At 39.1% G+C, this 19,451-nt stretch overlaps 3 protein-coding genes across 3 annotated transcripts; all 3 read left to right on the top strand.

The window, feature by feature from the left end:
• Positions 1-584: 584 nt before the first annotated feature.
• LOC110067917 (xaa-Arg dipeptidase-like) lies at positions 585-4,766 on the top strand. The gene is made up of 3 exons (XM_020775264.2): positions 585-937; positions 2,131-2,616; positions 2,931-4,766. The coding sequence occupies exons 1-3, from the start codon at positions 604-606 to the stop codon at positions 3,308-3,310; spliced, it is 1,200 nt and encodes a 399-aa protein (XP_020630923.2). The 5' UTR covers positions 585-603; the 3' UTR covers positions 3,311-4,766.
• A 442-nt stretch (positions 4,767-5,208) lies between these two features.
• On the top strand, positions 5,209-9,307 carry LOC110067916 (xaa-Arg dipeptidase-like). The gene is made up of 3 exons (XM_020775262.2): positions 5,209-5,588; positions 6,340-6,825; positions 8,336-9,307. Exons 1-3 carry the CDS (start codon positions 5,255-5,257, stop codon positions 8,704-8,706), a joined length of 1,191 nt encoding a protein of 396 aa, XP_020630921.2. The 5' UTR covers positions 5,209-5,254; the 3' UTR covers positions 8,707-9,307.
• A 135-nt stretch (positions 9,308-9,442) lies between these two features.
• LOC110067890 (xaa-Arg dipeptidase-like) lies at positions 9,443-14,274 on the top strand. The gene is made up of 3 exons (XM_020775236.2): positions 9,443-11,270; positions 11,932-12,417; positions 13,220-14,274. Exons 1-3 carry the CDS (start codon positions 10,937-10,939, stop codon positions 13,600-13,602), a joined length of 1,203 nt encoding a protein of 400 aa, XP_020630895.1. The 5' UTR covers positions 9,443-10,936; the 3' UTR covers positions 13,603-14,274.
• The last annotated feature ends 5,177 nt before the right edge of the window (positions 14,275-19,451 follow it).

The following is a 19,451-nucleotide window of genomic DNA, read 5'->3' on the forward strand; positions in this document are numbered from 1 at the left end:
CAATGGTAGAGGTTATATGTTAATGTGTTTATTGTTTGATTTATGCCTATCTGCAAGGCAGCTCTTCTAATCTGCAAACTTACAGTATTAGCTACTTATTGTTTTTGTAGACATCGTGAATATTTTTGAATTGTACTTAGTTTTTATACTTTTCTTTTGTATATAAGCTTATATAGATTTTATTCCTGAATGTACAAGTTACAAATTTCTTCGTAACGCGCCATGAGCATAGGAATGGCGTTATATAAATAACAATTATCATTAGTTACTATTATTATTACTGACTGTAATCAGAAGTTATAAACTTCCACTGGTATTATTTTCCTCCAGCTCAAATTTTGTTCTGTCTCGCATACAACGAATCAACCACGTTCGACCATTCAAGGTGTGGCCTGGCCTCCTTGTCATTTCAGTCTGTCGTCATTTGGGTTGTCACCCAACGCTTCACCCCTCCATACTTTGAGCCTCTTTAGGCTCGTCACGGCATCATTGGGAAGGAGTGCGTGACGATCTATAAGAACGTCTACGGGAGGTTGCATTTTGCCCAATCACAGCTTGGCTCGTTTCTTGTAACTGACACATAACGCAATCTCATTTCCCAAAATGGTGGACGATCAGGCTGCTGCGTTGAAACAACGTGCGATCGAGGCGATCGACCAGCGTTCTTCTGAGTTGTACGATCTAAACAAAAGAATATGGAAAAATCCAGAGCTATCTTTTAAAGAGTCATTTGCTCATGATCAACTGACGGAGTTTTTAGCGGCGCAAGGTTTCCATGTGACGCCCCATTACACTCTGGATACAGCGTTTCGTGGTGAATACGGTGAAGATGGAGGTCTAACAATTGGTCTGATTAGTGAATATGACGCTTTACCAGAAGTAGGACATGCTTGTGGACACAATCTGATCGCTGAATCAGGTGTAGCTGCTGCTTTAGGTGATACATTGCTGATAGTTTAATCCATATCCCGGGAGGGAGCGGGAGAATTCAAGTAACGCAATGGCTTACATACTGTCACACAATAACGCATTTGATCACTGTGTTTGAGATATTTTGGAAAGCCTTGTAAATAAGCCGATGGCACTTTTCCTCAAATCCTTTTTCCAAATCCCTAATGCCTACTCTTCTACATGTGTATACTTCCAGCTTGAGAAAGTGCCCCTTTTGGGTACAGCCTATGAAGTAACTCTCCCCCCACCCCCCACCCCTTCCCTCCGCCACCTCCACTTCCCGGCTCCATTTGTTTGTGGGCCACCATGCTTGCACATGTAGTTTTTTTTTAACCACTACAGAGTATGTAACAATACTGGCATTGCTATGACCCATTCCATTTGTTCCCCTTCCCCTAGATGGGAGGCCAGTTATTTCCACAAGAAGTCAAGATAAAGACTCAAGATCTAATTCTCTTCATGTAAATCACATCCTTCCCAGGGAAAACCTGAAGACACCTCCCCAAACACACATCAGCCCTTGAAAACTCTTGAGTAACCCATTTACCTGTTTATTGGGTATTAAAAGAGGGGAGGCAGTGGACTATGTGGAGAGGAACCTTTATTCAGGCTGAAGGATATAATGGAAGGCATTTCACCAGTTGAAGTGTAGAAAAGGGCAGAAAACTGTTAATTTAAGTGTTTCAAAAAAAATCTCAAACAAATGCACCTAAAGGTTGAGTGTGGGGATACTCAACTGAGATGTTTCCATTCAGTAAAAGGATGGTGTATTTCTACTCCAGTACTTGATTTGATGGTGGTACCATTCTCTAAGGAGAGTATAAGAAAGGGAAACGTTCCCTGTCAAAAATTGTACCATAGAACTCGGAAAGTATCAGCCCAAATCACTGTCAGATTTTGCATAATTTCCTAAGGGGCCAATTTTCCAGTTTGTTCTGAGAACATAATGCTGGAATTTTCACTCCAGACTGAAACCCTCTCAGTGTCATTGCAAATTAAATTTCAAGAGGATTTGTTTTGGAAGTGTTAGCAGAGCTGAAATCTCAGCCCAATCCCTCCTTACCCTGTCTACATGTAACAATGAGGCTGAAATGAAGTTTGCTATATTATCACCCTCTCAGATCAAGAATTTGAACAGGTTTCATAATCACTGACAGCCCAGTAACTAAACCTTTACAGGTCTCAAGATTGCTTTGGAATCAGCCAAACAGAAGCCAAAAGTGAAAATAGTTCTTCTTGGAACTCCTGGCGAGGAAGCGGGAGGTGGCAAGATTCTGATGATCAACAATGGATGTTTTAAAGATATCGACATCTGCATGATGGTGCATCCTTGCCCTGGAGATGTACTTAAGCCATCAATTCTATCAGAGCAAGATGTAATTGTAACATACAAGGGACATGCTGCTCATGCTGTGGCTTTCCCTTGGGAAGGAATCAATGCTCTTGATGCAACAGTCATGGCTTATGACAACACAAGTGTGTTACGACAGCAGATGAAGCCTACATGGCAAGTTCATGGAATAATATCTGAGGGTGGGGTAAAACCCAATATCATTCCTGATCGAGCCCAGTTAATATACAATATCAGAGGGCCAAATGATGATGAGATGAATATAGTTTCAGAAAAGGTCACAAGCTGCTTCCAAGCTGCTGCATCAGCTACAGGTTAGCTAACTTTGCTGTTTCAGCTTTCTACTGCAAAAGTAGCTTGTTTGCCCTATTGTCTTAAAGCTGGAAAGCTGTTTGTGGGGTGCAGGATTTAACATGCTCTCAAATTTTCACTAACATGGGAAATTACGTCACTTTCAACATGAATCTCTCTACTTATCCACCTCTGATATCTTACCCTCGCACTACTAGCATAAATTTAAAAAAATGCATTCCATAGTAAGTGTGAATGGATTTATACAAAGTATTCAATAATACTGTTAGTAGCTATATGAGACTTCAACAAGGGGTACCATTTCTGTTTTATGTAGGGTGCCAAGTTTCTATTGAGTGGATATCTCCTCGTTACTCAAATCTGGATACCAACCACACCCTTGCTCAACTCTACCAAGCAAATGCAGAGTCATTGGCAGTAACATTTCCAACTCAAGAAGACTTTCCAGCCTCAACTGACATGGGAAATGTCTCCCACGTAGTTCCATCAATACATCCCATGTATTCCATTGGCACAACAGCTCCAAATCACTCTCACGCATTTACAGCAGCAGCAGTCACAGAAGTTGCTCATGAGAAAACTTTGATTGCAAGCAAGGCGATGGTTATGACAGCCATTGATGTGTTGTGCAATAAGGATCTGATTGACAAAGTGCGGAATGACTTTATGACATCACATAACACAAGTAACAAGTGAAATTGTGAAAGAAATTGAACAATGCAGGTTTAAAGCCATTCAGCAAGCTGAACAAAATAGCATTAATTTCCTTTTTGAGGGAATGACAATACTAAATTTATAAAATTCTGTCCACCAAATAAGAAGATAAGGGAATAACCCAGATCCAGAGACATGTTTGTTTTTCAATTATTTAAATCATATGTTTTTAAATTATTTCCGTACTGCAAGGTCCCAATAAGTTATGTCCAAAAACAGAATGGCAGTTTTCCCGGTTTTTAACACTACTTTCAATTGATGGATTTTCTATCACTGATAATTACTGTGGAGATTAACAGATTATTTGAATTTACACAGTCAAGTGGGTAATGTAACAATTTATGCCAAAATACAGGACAGATTATTTTTTTATTTCACGCCAAAAATTGTTATCATTTTTTCTGTTTTATACTGACCTTTCAGGGGTGTAGCCAGGATTTTTCAAAGGGGGGGGGGGGAGTCACACTGTGTCAAAGTGAGGGTACTCACCATATTGTCATGTCGTTTTCGCCACCTGTTGTAGGTTGTTTGCTTAAAAAAGGTTTACAAAGGGGGGTCACGGGCACCCCAGGACCCACCCTAGCTTAATGCCCTTGCCATTTGTAATTTAGAAATCATTTCCATTATCCTTGTTGACTAAATTTAATTGTGCATTTCAATTTCAATGAAATATATTAATATATAGCAATAATTTATAAACTTCTTTAAAACTGTGGTAACTTTTCACTTCTAAGTTCTAGTCATTACATTTTATCCCTTTCTCTGTCTTTCTGTGTGAGGCGACCTGTGCAGTTTACAAGGCTCTTAACAATTGGCCTAACAAAACAAAACAAAACAAACAAAAACGACAAAGAACACAAACAGATAAATATTCCCCTAGCCCTGAGAGCAATTAAAAGAGGTGCAAATTATCAAAATAGCTGAGGTTTTGAAGAGTATCAATTAATTACATCTAAGAAAGAAAGATTTTTTTTATAAATTTTTATTAACCTGCCTGATCAAGTTAAGGGATTGCACAGATAATTTCAAGTAGTAATTATTGTGAAAAGGGATTGCTGTGACTGGGAAACCTAGTCCATAGTTGTCACATCATGGGTTTGATCATCAGCCAATGCAATCGAATGTACTGTAAGTACATGATTATTCTAATTTTAAGACAGATTTTGTTACAAATTTTGTGCAAAACCCACCTCCCTATATTAAAAAAAAAAGATGAGACATTATAACAAGCTAACTTGGCCTCAGAATGTCTGAAATTCATTTCCAAGGACCTCAATTTTAAACATTTTCTGGGAGAGGATGCCCCCACCCACCCCTACAGGGAAGCACAGTCCATATCTTGAACCCCCATCTCTAAAATCCTGTACCCAACCCAGTAGTCTTTTATAGTCAAAGCTTGTAAAAAAAACGTAATTTACAATAAATTAAATTCACTGACCTCTGAGGTTTATCTTTCTTTGCTGGTCTGAAGGCTGTTACATGTGTAAAATGAAGGTTGCAAATATTCAAATTAGTGCCCATTCATTCTCGAAACATGGCTCTTTTTTAAGGCTTTTTTAAAAAATGCTTTTAGCATTTGGTATTACTTTTAATCTGCCTCGCTTGTGGTATCCTCCCCAACCGTTTTGGGGGCTATCACGCAACGCTCCCCCCAAGAGAAGGGGGAAGCGTTGCGTGACATCACCAAAAACGGCTGCGGACATCTCTAGGCAAAACAAAAGCAATTGCTTTAGTTATTCAATCTGCTCCTGGGTGATTGTTTCCGAATATTCCTAATAAGAAAACATATCGAACATGATAAAACTAGCGACAAAATCGTTCTAAACGAAAACTTCCGGTATGAGGCGCCAGCGTTAACATCCGCTGCTTACTAGGATTCAATTTCCACTCGTGCGTCAATCATGCGGAAACCGGAAAACAGAAAACATGGCGAGCGGTGAGGCAGATATTCTGAAACAAAAGGCAGAAGAAGCGATTGACATCTATTCTCCTGAGTTGTATGATCTAAACAAAAGCATATGGGAAAACCCAGAGCTAGCTTTTAAGGAGTTCTACGCTCATGATCGACTGACGGAGTTTTTAGCCGAGCGAGGTTTCGACGTGACGCCCTATTACACTTTGGATACAGCGTTCCGTGCTGAATGCGGTGAAGATGGAGGTCTAACAATTGGTCTGATTAGTGAATATGACGCTTTACCAGAAGTAGGACATGCTTGTGGACATAATCTGATCGCTGAATCAGGTGTAGCGGCGGCATTAGGTAAGCTTTAAGTTAAGTTTGGTTTCGTTTTCGTACATGTACAATCGAACCTCCCACTTTTCCTTGCACAAACGTGTCCCAAAACGTTTGAGCAAGGAAAAGTGTCCACTTTGGAGAGCTGTCCGGTTATGGAGATTAAAAATGTAGTGTATGCAGGCATGCCCGTCAACTTTTTCTGATTCTCAGGGGAGAGATTCCAAGAGTCGATTTAGACATCTAAGGCCCGGCGGGAACTCCCCTATAAAAAGGACGGGGGTGCTCGTCGTAAATTTTAGGGGTTAAAAGATGCGGTTTTGGTACCTCTTAGGGTATTCAGCCTGAAACGGTCCAGAGCAGGAGCTTTTGCTGTACCATTTAGGGTATTGAGCCGAAAAAATATGACAGGAGATGTGTTGTTTTAGAATTGGTTCCACTTAAGGGTGTAAAGTAAAACATTTTCTAGCCACGCCCACAGACAGGATCATGGTACCTCTTAGGGGTTCTTTTTAAAATTTGCGACAAGTGCCCCAGTCCTTTTTATATGGGAGTCCCCCTCCCCACTCCCCGGGAGTCCCGAAACATGTTTAGTCCCAAGTCCCGAGACATATTTAGTTATTGGATAGTCGTAAAGCAAGTTGCCCATTTGATTACCATTAAAATCTTATGGGAAGCCAAGCACTGTATCAATGCTTTTAAGTAAAAACTTGCTTTGTGCCATTAAAATGTTAAATTAAAGACTTGTTAAAGACTTTTAATTGCTCTGTGTGTTCAGGTCTCAAGATTGCATTAGAAGCAGTCAATCAGAAACCAAAAGTCAAAATAGTTCTTCTTGGAACTCCCGCTGAGGAAGAACGAGGAGGCAAGATTCTGATGATCAACAATTGGTGCTTCAAAGACATTGACTTCTGCATGATGGTTCATCCTTGCCCTGCAGATGTACTTAAGCCAGTTATTTTTGCTCGTGAGAATGTGGTAGTTACCTACAAAGGTCATGCAGCCCACGCTGCAGCATTCCCTTGGGAAGGAATCAATGCACTTGATGCAGCAGTCATGGCATACAACAACATAAGTGTGTTACGACAGCAGATGAAGCCAACATGGCGTGTCCATGCCATTATCACTGAGGGGGGTGTTAAGCCTAACATCATTCCTGATCGCACGCAGCTTAAATGTTCGGTCAGGACTGTGACTGACCAGGAACTTGAAGTGTTGAAGGAAAAAGTCTCAAAGTGTTTTGAAGCCGCAGCCTTGGCCAGTGGTAATTACTGTTGTATTATTGATATGTATAACCCCGGCGTGATCGATCGATGAAACCAATAATCGATAGCAATCGATGGCAATCGATATCAATCGATAACAATTAATCGATTGATATCGGAAATCGATGACCAATCGATGGCCAAAAAACTTGTGTTTTTTAATTGCCATCGATTGTCATCGATTGTCATCAATTGTCATCGATTGTCATCGATTGTCATCGATTACCATATCTTTTGGGGAGGTAAAAAAATGATTTGACAGGAGAAATATGGTCACATGTAATTGTGAAGATCATCATTACCATCAACAACAGTAACAATAACTTTATTGATCTCTCTAAATGCGGGTATAATGCAAGAAAATTAACATTGTTAACACAAACTAAACTGGGATGAAAATGTTCGTACTCTTTCAAGTTACAACAGAAACCTACAGTTTAAAGTTTTCTGGTTACTGGTGACTTGAGCTTGTGATTATCGATTGGTCATCGATTGGCCAATAGCAATCGATAACAATTAACTAATTGTTATCGATTGATATCGATTGATCGATTGGTTTCTGATGATCGATTGTCATCGATTGATCACGCCGGGGTATAACCAAAAATATAATATTTATTTATTTACAAATAACCTAGAGTCAAAGTACATGTAATATATAATCAGGCTAAAAAATGTAATATGTCAGCAAGTTAAAAGCCTTACAGGTGATTTAGTCAAACAAGTTTGCTAGTTGAAGAGTTGTTACTTTAGAGCCTCTTTCTTTTACATGTATACTGTGCACATATATGTATGTCCAGAAAATGTAATTATCATTATATACGTACAACATACAGTAACCACATGCATACACTTACAATATAATAATACAAATTATAAATTACAAATTACAAATTATATATCAACAATAGCCTTTATTTGGCGCAAAAATATGCTTAGAGATTTGTCCGGAACACCATGTATGTATCTGTTCTAACTTAGAAGTGAACAGTTTTTCAAGGAAAACTGTGAGCTCTGAGGAACGGATAAAGTACAAGGACATTAGAGCATATTTTTTCATATTTTTGTTTCTTATTCTTCAAATACTTTTCCAACACACAGGAGTTTTAGCTGGGTTATATTCAGTCACATGATGTATATTTGGAACAGTCACGTGTGAGCAAAAAATACTTGATGGATTATAATATAATTCGACATACAGCTTGTTAAATCAATGTCTCATCTACCTAACTTCCATTTATAGCGGCATTGACAAGTGCTAAAGGAGAGGGGGAATTCATATACTGCATGTACTCCGTGTATTGCTATCTTTAGCAGGGGGATGGAGCACAAAATGATGTTTCAACCATGCCTTGTGCTCAGTAATTTTTTTCTACCCCCTATTTATTAAGAAGCCAACCTGGATTAAGTTGTCATTTAACTCCCTGAGGATTGCCACCCTGTAAGAGGCGTTTGCCAGTAGTTTCCTTCTTGGTATGATAGAAAATTCTTTCTTCTTTCCTTCTTCAGGCTGCAAAGTTGCCATGGAGTGGATGGCTTCCAGTAAATATTCACATTTAGACTCCAACAACACCCTTGCTCAACTCTACCAAGCAAATGCAGAAACTCTCGGGATAACATTTCCTCCTGAAGCAAGTTTTTCCGCCTCAACTGACATGGGAAATGTTTCTCATGTAGTTCCATCAATACATCCCATGTATTCCATTGGCACCACAGCTCCCAATCACTCTCATGCATTCACAACAGCAGCAATCACAGAACTTGCTCATGAGAAAACGTTGATTGCAAGCAAAGCAATGGCCATGACAGCAATCGATGTGCTGTGTAATAAAGATCTAATTGACAAAGTGCGGAATGACTTCACAAACTCACCCAAGTAACGATGCAAATTGTTAAATAGTATAGGAAACGCCAGCCTGAGGAAAGTGCTTTTCCGAGTTCTCCTGAACTCTGGCCATAGTGTTTCTATAATCTGAATACTGTTGCTTTTTGTTATTACTTTAATTTTATTTTCATTTATATATATATTTTTTTAATATTGCAAGAAAAAATAACAAATTACAAAGTTGAGCTTGTGGTTAATTCCCCCCCCCCCCCCCCCCCCACCAAAAAAAAGTCGGTAAATTGAAGAGTGTATCAAAACTATTCAAGGAAACTAAATTAAGCTCACCACAGTCAGGAGACAGTCAAACATTGCTTCCAAAGTAACTGTAGTTTAGAGGGCAAAATGTGCTTTGCAATGTAGAAACAAGGCTATGACAAGTAGTAAGATTAAGTAGAGTACTGTTATGAGCAAGGGCAATTGGATTGTAATTTTGAAATTGGTAGGGCATGAAGTGCATTTGGAATCACAAGCATGCATGATTACTTACTAATGAATCGTCCACTGATAAGCAGGGATATGTTGGTTCAAAAGTGAACATTGATGATACAGCCTGTACTTGACTGGATCATTAAAATGAAAACAAAATAAGTTAAAAATTGTCAATATTGTCACGTAAGACACAATGTTCGGCCCTCGGGAAACATTTAGAGAATCTTCAGTAAAGTTCGGAATAAGGTGGGACCAACGTGAACTCTAAAAGCTTCTCCGATTTCTTAGTATGAATGGTTAGAAAGTTATACTCAGAAAATCTCTCGGAGGGAATTTAAGTTGCTTGAAATATGAAAGACATACCAAAAAATTGTGGACAGCCTTAGCCTGGTGTAGAGGTATAAAGTGCAACTTTATGGCAATGTTTCTGCCTGTGTAAAGATATATTATAAGATTGCATGCAGTAAATTTACAAGCGCGATCGACCGTCAGGGGCGTAGCCACAAAAAAAAAATGGCAATGCCCATTGAAAAATTCTCTTCTTAGGTATTTAGCAGTGGTTTATTTTTTTCCTTCGAAAACAAAACAAAAACAAAAACAAAAACGAAAAAATGACAGAGGCAAGTGCCTTGGTTTGCCTGGCACTGGTTACGGCTCTGATCGTGCTAACTGTTTAGATCGACTTTTTTTTTTCTTTTTTTTTTTTCTTTATTAAGCTTCGGCCTACTATTACACATAACGAAAAAAAAAAACAAGAAAAAACGAAAAAAAACAAAAAAACAAAATGGCCAGGGGAGCCGCTACAGCTTAGCCAATTACAGCGGCCCCCTTAGATATAATTAAGAGACAAAATTATACAATATATATAAATCTAAATCTAGTAAAGGGAGCTTAAAAGCAGCAATGCGGTGGGCGCGTTAAGGTCTTAGCGGTATTGCACTTTGGGCAAATTGTCCGCCACGTCCTTATATCTTCTTGATCAAAAATATCTACAGCGTTTGTATAATATTTAAGTAAGGATCTCTTAAAAGCAAGGGGTGTTTGATTGTGTTCCTTAAGACTTTCAGGCAAAACGTTCCAGATTCTAGCACATCGGACAAAAAACGAGCGTTGATAGGAGAGAGTAAAGGTTGATAGGAGAGAGTATAGACTTGGCGTGAAGTCGCTGGAATTTCTGCAAAGAGGACGCCATTGGATGAAAATGTTGTTATTTCATGTCAGGTAAGTCACTATAGCTCTAATTTGTGTGTCAGTTTTACAATGGTAGTATTTTGAGCCTGAGGGCGGGATATGAATCACACTTCAGGCTAATTTAGTTAGAGAATGTCAGAGAGCCTGTATAGCAAAATACTAATGGTGGTCGGCTGAAACATGGAGACCTAATCAAAGAATTTCATCCACAAAAAACCTTCCATTTTACATTTCAGGGGAAAAAATGAGACCGTTCATAGGCTCCTGGACGCTCTTGGTAACTGTCACGCGCTCGTAACGAGGAGGATCGCGTGATGCATCACAAAGCAGCCACGTCTACACTTCCTTGCTTGACCACTTTACAACCCAATTAGACGCCAAATTTCAAAAAAAAAATAATTAATAAGGCAAACACAGGCCTGCCGCATCGTTAACAAGAAAACGAAACAAAGCAAAAGACAAAAAAAAAAAAAAAAAACCTCCCCGTCGCAGTATTTGGTCACGCCAGAGGAAAGCCGTGATAGTCACGTGAGGTCTCTAGCGTGACCTTTATGAGCTACGCTCTTTACAAGAGTGTTTATTATTTTTCCAATCGTGCATGAGACATGGCGAGTGATCAAGCGGAGATTCTGAAACAAAAAGCCAAAGAAGCCATCGATGTCTATTCTTCAGAGTTGTATGATCTAAACAAGAGCTTATGGGAAAACCCAGAACTCTGTTTCAAAGAAACGCACGCTCATGATCGACTGACGGAGTTTTTAGCCGAGCGAGGTTTCGATGTGACGCCCCATTACACTCTGGATACAGCGTTTCGTGCTGAATGCGGTGAAGATGGAGGTCTAACAATTGGTCTGATTAGTGAATATGACGCTTTACCAGAAGTAGGACATGCTTGTGGACATAATCTGATCGCTGAATCAGGTGTAGCCGCTGCTTTAGGTAAGTTCATAGTTGCTCTTCGTTGCAGATCAAGATTTCATGATCAGAATAATTTTCCTTTAGAACCATACCTACTCTACATAGAATCTCCTTTATTCTATTCTTCACACACAAATGAATGAGTCATAAATTGAGCGAGACTAGAAGAATGAGTGTCGCACTAGATGAAAATAAAATACTCCATAAAGCATCTTAAAACGTAATTGGAATCGTTAATACAATTCTGTGAGACCTAGCACTTCAAATTTAGAATAATAGTCCTCTCAGATTACTCAGAGGCTTAGGGGGGAAAAAACAAAAGGAATTATTTATTTATCCGCCATCCTCCATGTAATTTCTTTTGTTTTATTCCCCTAAGCCTCGGAGCCAAGTTAGAATTTTGATATTTATACCTGTATCGACCAAGGTGTTTTTCCCAATTTCGGTTAGTTAAAAAAATAAGGTGTTAATTGCATTGTGTAGAGAACTGCCCAAATTAATAATACAAGTTGATTTGCACACTATCCATATGGAAATTATTTTTCATAATATGTAAAATAACATGTAAATAAAGTTATTATTATTATGTACGATGAAGTAATCATGCATTGCTTGTCTGGGATTTTGGGCTGCAAATGTAATAATTATAATTTTTAATAGATGTGTGTGTGTGCATGTACAGGTCTCAAGATAGCTTTAGACGCAGTCAGTCAGAAGCCAAAGGTGAAAATAGTTCTTCTTGGAACTCCTGCGGAGGAAGGAGGTGGAGGCAAGATTCTGATGATCAACAATGGGTGCTTCAAAGACATTGACTTCTGCATGATGGTTCATCCTTGCCCTTATGATATGTTGAAGCCTCACTTTTTAGCTTCTCAGATAGTCAAAATTACCTACAAAGGTCATGCAGCCCATGCCGCAGCATTCCCTTGGGAAGGAATCAATGCGCTAGATGCAGCTGTGATGGCTTATAACAACATAAGTGTGCTACGACAGCAGATGAAGCCAACATGGCGAGTCCATGGCATTATCACTGAGGGGGGTGTTAAAGCTAACATCATTCCTGACCGTACCCAGCTTGAGTACATGATCAGAGCTCTCACTGATGAGGAACTTCGAGTGTTGAAAGGAAAGGTCACTGCTTGCTTTGAAGCAGCAGCATCTGCTACTGGTATGTCATCAAAAACTTCATGGCATTCAGTTCATTTCAACCAATTTTGTTACATTGGTTTTTTGGGGGAGTAGGGGAGGCAGGGACAGAGCCGTGGGGGAGGGGGGTTGCATGTGGGGGACACATAGTGACTTAATGGCTAACAACTGGGTTTGGGATTTAGCGGTCAGGTTTCAAGCCCTTGGGCCAGACTGACTTTTTTGTGTTCTTGAGTGAGACACTCAATTGTCACTTGATGTTGTTTCCAAGCGGGAGTATAATACTTAAGGTATGTGTGGCCTTTCAGGGACAAAATATTGGTGAAGAGGGAGGGGAGAACCAATAGATAGCATCACCCTGTAAGTCATTTCATGTAGCACTGACATTGATTGAGCCACTGGCTCCTCACTGGAACAGGGAGCAGTGTGCACCTGGTGGCCAAAACTAGTGGTTATGGTGCTGAACTTGAAATCTGGATGTCATATGTTCAAGTACTACGCTGACCACTAACTGGAGTTGTTTGACTGTACACTCACTGTAGATTCACTGTAATCAGATCCCTGATTATGTTTGTAAATAGCCAACAGGTTTGCTTCCTGCCAGTTGGGGTTTTCAACCTTGTGTTTCGTTTGAACTGTTTGTTTCTGAAATTTAATTGCTCTGTCTCAGTAGCATTTGACACCGACCAAGGTTAAATTGGTTAATTTTATAACTAATAAATTAATTATTAAAGTATTAATCTATTATTAGCATTATTATTTTGTTTTGACCAGACCTTGGGTTTAAGTTAGTTGATCAGTATTTGCTCTTTCATTCTTTAAAGGATGCACAGTGTCTCTGGAGTGGGAGGTTAGTTATTCCAATTTGGTAACTAATTCCACACTTGCAGAGCTTTACCAAGCTAATGTGAAAACCTTAGGAATAACATTTGGTCCACTGAAGGATGGAGAAGCATTGGGCTCAACAGATATGGGCAATGTCTCTTACATAGTGCCTTCAACTCATGTGATGTATGGTATTGACAGCAAAGCTGTGAACCATTCCCATGCATTCACAACAGCAGCAATAACAGAGATTGCTCATGAGAAAACCTTAATTGCAAGCAAGGGAATGGCCATGACTGCTATCGATGTTTTGTGCAATCCTGAGTTGATGGTTAAAATCAAGAAAGACTTTGAAGAAGAACAGTTAAAGACTGATTCATGATGATAGTGTACATGTAGACTTTTGTTTAACCTTGACAAAAAAAAAATGGAAATAAGGTGGCACTCTGCCAATTAAATTGAAAAAAGATGACCTCTGGGTTACTGGTACTATATGGTTATTATCAAGTACTTGTAATGTCAGTCTTTTGCTAGAGCCTGAGAAATTTAAATTATCATTTACTGAGACCAAAGACATTATATTAGAAGATACTCCGTAATTAACATACATGGAGTTGCAGTTAAGTAGAAAAAATCAGTTGTTAATGTATCTGTTACGCAGAAAAATCAGTAACAGTATTTGCATTCAAGTTTTATAAAGGACTGCTATGTTCTGCCTGTTTTTTCATGTATTTGCAAACAAATATGAATAAACCTCTGCATACATGTACATCTTAAGTTACATGGCTCATTGAAAGCAGAAGAGATAGTTCCATACTTTCCAATAACTCTAAACTATTTCTGGCCTTATGAATAATCATCGTTTTCTTTGAGTTTCATGTATGTCATAACAAAGCTAGCAACTGTACAAAGTTGTAATACAAACTTACATATTGCAACAAAGATTTCTGAAGCTAGGACAAGGATATTTAAAGACTGCCAATAGTCATCTGAGGTATTTGGAAGGTGGTCAAAGTTTGCCAAGATCTTCTTAATAAAGCCAACAATAATCAGACATATTTTCTGAACACCTCCAAAGTTTAACCAAACCCTTCCAAATAATTATGAATATCACCCAAATATTTTCAAACAACTCCAAAGATCAGCCGAGCCCTTCCTAAGATTTCCAAAGAGTTCCGAAGGTCATCGAAAGATTACCAAAGATTACTGAGGATTACCTGAAGGTTGCAAAAGATTTTCCAATACCATGGGAAGTTTCTGAAATTATTTTTGGAAATTAAGATGGGTGCAGCACACTGCCAATACTCAAATTATATTTGATATAAAGCTAAAGGTTGCAAATAGTCTATTTTTATTTTTCAAGTGCATCTTTGTTAGCCTTTGAAGATGTACTTGACTGTGCATGTGCTGAACACTGATCAAGTTTGATGTTAAACACCGGTAATGTATTGATCAAATAGAGGATATCAACGTCCTGCTCTCCCCAAGGGCATTCCCAAGCATTTGGCATTATATTTTCATTATATTTTCAGTTGCTATTGGGGTGGGGCATTTGACACCTTATGGGAGGGTAAGGGGGAGATTTGCCTCCAAGTTAGTGTTCATTGGGACATTTTGCCTGGAAAAGAAACCGCCTCAAAAGCTCTGTGCTGTGTTTGAAAGTAAATGTAAAGTTCTGCTTGGAAAAATTTTATGACTTAAAAATAAAATAAAGAAACAAGGAAGAAAAGAAACAAACAAACATAGCAAGCTTAGATCCCGGGTGGGGGTGGGGGGGGGGGGGGGGTTAGATAAAACAGAGTTAGTAGATTTCGAGGGTGAATTCTTTTCCATTACTCATTTCTGCCATTTATGTTTCGGTAGTACGACCCGAAAGTAGGACATCTGAACAACATTTTTGTCCCGATGGATGGGCATCTGGTCTGACCAAAATCCTAGTGCCTGAGAGTTTTCCAGGGTGGAGGATGCCCGAGAGGGATGTTGAAGTTTCGAATTGACTGACAGATCACTGATACATAAGAGTTCCAACACGTTTCTACCTTTTATAGCTTTTACAGAATTCTGCTAGTACAACTTACTTTATTTTGAAGAGCAGCAATTCATTTGTTTCTCCCAGGTCCAAATGACAACGAATTGATTGAGAACAATGGCGATTTTCATTATGTTTGATTTTCCCGCCCGCAAGTGAGCCTGGGCCGAGAGGGGGCGCGCAAGAGCTTGTGGGAGAACATAGTCCTTTTCGCTTTCCTCAGCCCGCGGGACCTTGGACTCATAGAGCTTGTTATCAATTCCTTCTCAATCTAAAATTGAATTCACGATTCCTGATTTACGAATTGGTGTTTATTCAGTGATGCATTTGAATTACGAAGAGGCAGGTAAAATCATGCAAGCGTTTACATGTAAGAATAGCAAGGACATTAGGAAAGACAACAACCGCTGTGGTCATCGAGGGAGTGCCTCATCTTCTGGACTTCTTTCTGATTTCTTGATCATACCTAAGGCGACGTTTATACTGACTTCGTAAACGTTCCCATTTTAACTTTTACTTTTTTTCTTTTTTTTTTTCCCTCCTTTATTGAATGTCGTCTTCAAAAGCTATTGTTGTATTACAGTTTCTTTTTTTATATATGTGTGTACTTATTAAACGCTTTTATTAAGAAGAAAGATCAAAAAAATTAGTACACACAAAATTGATTTACAAAGTTCGCGCCTGTGCCTTGCACAAGCCGTCTGAACACAAGCGAATTTGTCGCTTAGTGTTTACCGCAAAGAACACGGCCAATGTTGTGCTCCGAAATGAGCAACTAATAACAGTTATTCTACAGGAATAGCCTTACCGTCTATGAATAGCTTCCCTTTTGTAAATCGGACTTTCCTGCCTTGGTCGAACGCCTCTTTCATGATCGGGAGTGCTTTTTCCCGGATTTCGAAGTCATAAGGGGTAAAGTCTTCCACAAATCTAACTCCGTTCAGCGGGGTTTCTGATTCTTGGCGACACGAAGTAGCTCTCGCTTGAAAGGTCCGTTATAGAGTTTGACAATAATATTCCTAGGTTTTTCCTCGTGTTTTCTTCCAGTACGGCAAGCGTTCTCAATTTCGCCAACGTCATCTTCGAAGCCAAGAAGAGTGAAATAGTCTCGTATAATTGATAAACAGTCTTCACCATCCTGTTCAATTACGCCTATCACACGAATATTAAAGTCTCTGGAATATCTTTTCAAGCGTTCCACTCTCGTTTTCAGCTCCACATTACATTCTTGAAAAAGGTTTCTCGTTTCATTCAGCGTTATATTCACCGACTGCTTCATGCCGACGACATCTTCCTCGAGCTTCTCTACTTTCGGCTTTAAGTCGTCAATTTCATCAATCTTTGAAATAAAGCTTTCAATTTTGGCGAGTCGGGCGTCAGTGGTGCCTTACAAGTTCATCACTAATATTTTGCATTTGTTGTGTGAGGTGGCTTGAGGTCGCTTGTGTAATAAGAAGTAAGGCCTATTCTAAATCGAAAAAACGAAAAAACTTTTGCTCAGTACGGAGCTCAACACGACGCGTCTTTACTCCATCGTGTCCAGTCCCTATTTTAACTTTTACTTGATGAAGGCACATCTCTCTTGTCTTTATCAAATCATTATTTCATTGAAATTTGAGTTAAATTAATCCCTCAAGTGATTTCTTATTACAGCAATATTTGTATTTACAAGATTTTTGCCGCTAGTTAGGGCATCCTTCAGCGGCTCCTAGTGTTTATACTCCTTCATTTATAATACGATGGTTCCCTGAGAGGTCCGAACTTTTCAAAATAGATCGCTAAGATGCATGGACATCTCACGAACGAGTTACGTCGAATTGCTTTTTCAGGCACAAAAGAAAAGAGTTTGTTGTTAAAGAAATCTGTCTTTATTCATATTTGGTGGACAACATAAGTTAAACTTTACGAAAACAACCTAAAAAAACGGAAATAAATGCTTAACATTTGCGCGCGTGCGACCTTGCATGCGCTTTTACCTAGAATGGATGGCCGTATTGTTCGAGTTCTCTTCTGGCACGTTTTCTGAACCTCACCTGCGACTCCGGCGGGGCATAAAACTTGGAACGAAAACAGAACTTGACCAAATATTTCTTCAATACGGCCCACGCGCTTATTAGTAACATATATGTATTTATTTTTTTCTCAAGCTGAGCATCTGAGCGGGCTGGAATCCTCAATCCTCGAATTTGATTCGCTCATCATACGCATGTGACCGGTCCAGCTTTTTACGATACGGCCCACGGGCCGGATTTTTTCCCCGCTGCCTGAATTTCTCTCCTAATTAAAAGTTAGCGATAATCGTCAATCTTTTGCCTTTTTACACATCCATCGACGATTAGTCAACGCAACTTTATCTCTTTTTGACTTTAAAATGGCAAGGAAGGTCACTGTAAGTAAATTCAATTAGTGTTTTGAAGTTGTGAGAGTTTGTTTGGTTGTTTGTAGCTTGGCGCTGTAATGGCGCGTAATCCTGTGTTTCTCTCGCCGTAAAATTTGAGTCAATTTCATTTGAGTTTATACCTCTCTGATCGTTGCTGTATTTAGGAGAACGGTAGAAAAGTCTGGTTTCAAGTGATTTTAAAAGCAGCGACTCACAGAAATTGTTTTTGTAGTAAAACTTCAAACTTTGCACGAAATTTCACACCGCAAAAACAATTCTGGAGAACTTAACTGGTGAAATAAATGCAACTAACGTGAAGTAGTTCGAAAAAAAATATGTTCTCTAATGCATCTTTCTTTGTCTACTATCTTAGTTACTCGCTCGTTGCGAAGAGCTTTTTACAAATCGTTAGTAGACAGCGCGGAAGCTGGTTCGATGACAAAGTTGCGTAAACAAACCCATTTGTAATCTGTAAAACCAATTTACCGCAGGAAAAAAATAAACATGTTATTTGCCGGCTTAGGGTCGGTCCGTATAGTGAAAAACTGTGACCTCGGGCTTGAAAATGCATTTTCAAGACCTTTCACCACACGGACCTCCCACCCGGCAAATAACATATATAAGTTGGATGTTCTTTAGTAGTCAATATGTATTAAAAGATCTAGAGATTCTAAAGTGATCTCTCGATCAGAAGTAATTGTTACCAGCAGTTACTCTGTTATTGGTTCGTCGCCTTGTTGGTGCAATGCCCGGGAACAAAATTTATTTTCAACGTTGTAAAACTAACACTATCGTCGAAAGTGGGGTCTTTAGGAAAGAAATCTTCGTTTTAGTATTGGTAAGTAAAGTGACAAATGTGTGTTGTCCATTGCATGTGTGAGATAATTATTCAAAATTGGAACCGTTTTAATTGATGAAAACATTTAAAAGGCCCAGGTTCGAGTATTCAGTTGTTAGAATCCTCTTTGGAGTAACATGTCAAAGCGAAAAGAGCTCCCGATCAACGCGCTGCATTTCTTGCACAGATGACATGCTGAAAATTTGTTTATTGCAACTCGCGCAAAGCGTTACTTTAAATACGATGGTTAAGTGATACATTTTATCACCTCTCAATTTCAATGCCTTATAGCGTCGGAGTGTGTCCTATTGTTTGTGGAGGCGGAGCTTGGCAAATATTAATATTCTACCCGGGAAATTCAAAAGAGTTTCGCTCTATTGTTCTTCCAGTCTCCGAGGCGAACGAAGGCTGAAAGATCGTTACGAGTGTTCGAAAGTTGGCAGAACGACCACTTCGAAACATTGTTTTCCGTTAAAACTTGGCATAAAGCTTCCTTTAACAACATACATTCAAAGCCGTATGATAACCGTTAAGAAGGGCGCTTTGAAGGAGTAAAATTCTTCCTCCAAATATTTCCTCATATAATATTTTCCCTCAAATGGACCAAATTCAGGAAAAGAAAACGACTAAATCCACTTTTCGTAACATTTCAAAAAATGTCTCCTTTATTCCATCAATGTCTCATCTACAAAAGCCCTATGATAACCACTACGAAACACAAGTATGAAGCACGTAAACTCTAAACAAGTATGCGTAGTCGGCCATTTTCTGGTCATTTTCTTTATTGTTTAACCATCGGCAGCCTAATTAATAATTAAATTTCGCGCGCACTCTACATTTAAGTCCCGGATGTGTCGCGGCATTCTGCGCGATGTTTAGTGTTAGATGTCAATCATTGCCCTGCGAATTTCTCATCCATCATTGAATTAAATGATGTTGCGAAACCGGCCGAATTTTTTTTCGTTTGTCGTTGTTGTTGCCAGT

Source organism: Orbicella faveolata, unplaced genomic scaffold, assembly GCF_042242905.1.
Source record: "Orbicella faveolata isolate gen_17 unplaced genomic scaffold, um_ofav_v1 contig_3, whole genome shotgun sequence".
In the NCBI taxonomy this organism is placed as follows: Eukaryota; Metazoa; Cnidaria; class Anthozoa; order Scleractinia; family Merulinidae; genus Orbicella; species Orbicella faveolata.

Bases quoted from the DNA above. Each gene is read 5' to 3' on its own strand.
- LOC110067917 (XM_020775264.2), top strand. From the start codon at position 604: ATGGTGGACGATCAGGCTGCTGCGTTGAAACAACGTGCGATCGAGGCG. The intron at 938-2,130 runs GTGATACATTGC...AAACCTTTACAG, and splicing joins AGGTGTAGCTGCTGCTTTAG to GTCTCAAGATTGCTTTGGAA. The intron at 2,617-2,930 runs GTTAGCTAACTT...TGTTTTATGTAG, and splicing joins AGCTGCTGCATCAGCTACAG to GGTGCCAAGTTTCTATTGAG.
- LOC110067916 (XM_020775262.2), top strand. From the start codon at position 5,255: ATGGCGAGCGGTGAGGCAGATATTCTGAAACAAAAGGCAGAAGAAGCG. The intron at 5,589-6,339 runs GTAAGCTTTAAG...CTGTGTGTTCAG, and splicing joins AGGTGTAGCGGCGGCATTAG to GTCTCAAGATTGCATTAGAA. The intron at 6,826-8,335 runs GTAATTACTGTT...TTCCTTCTTCAG, and splicing joins AGCCGCAGCCTTGGCCAGTG to GCTGCAAAGTTGCCATGGAG.
- LOC110067890 (XM_020775236.2), top strand. From the start codon at position 10,937: ATGGCGAGTGATCAAGCGGAGATTCTGAAACAAAAAGCCAAAGAAGCC. The intron at 11,271-11,931 runs GTAAGTTCATAG...GTGCATGTACAG, and splicing joins AGGTGTAGCCGCTGCTTTAG to GTCTCAAGATAGCTTTAGAC. The intron at 12,418-13,219 runs GTATGTCATCAA...CATTCTTTAAAG, and splicing joins AGCAGCAGCATCTGCTACTG to GATGCACAGTGTCTCTGGAG.